The 203-nt window shown below is 65.5% G+C and overlaps 1 protein-coding gene across 1 annotated transcript in view; it reads left to right on the top strand.

Moving 5' to 3' along the window:
* Nucleotides 1-203, top strand: part of LOC104075646 (chromosome unknown open reading frame, human C10orf54) — a gene marked incomplete at its 3' end in the record, with an annotated part of 8058 nt that overhangs the window by 5435 nt on the left and 2420 nt on the right. The window contains exon 2 of the mRNA XM_009576217.1: nucleotides 28-199. Within this exon, the coding sequence (XP_009574512.1) occupies nucleotides 28-199 (172 nt within the window). The remainder of the gene's footprint in view (nucleotides 1-27; nucleotides 200-203) is intronic.

Here is a 203-nt window from a genome sequence, read left to right as displayed (position 1 = left end):
ACCCCCTCCGTGCCTTCTCCCCGGCAGGAGGACCGGCAGCTTTCCTGGTCACCACCCCGTACTCGCTCTGCGTCTGCCCCGAGGGCCAGAACGTCACCCTGACCTGCCGGATCAGCGGTCCCCTCGCCGACCGCCACGACCTCCTCTACAAAACCTGGTACTTCAGCAGCAACGGTGACCAGAGCTGCTCCGAGAAGAAGCAC

This window comes from Fulmarus glacialis, unplaced genomic scaffold (assembly GCF_000690835.1).
Source record: "Fulmarus glacialis isolate BGI_N327 unplaced genomic scaffold, ASM69083v1 scaffold21064, whole genome shotgun sequence".
Taxonomy (NCBI): Eukaryota; Metazoa; Chordata; class Aves; order Procellariiformes; family Procellariidae; genus Fulmarus; species Fulmarus glacialis.
This window is presented reverse-complemented; position numbering and strand designations above follow the sequence as displayed.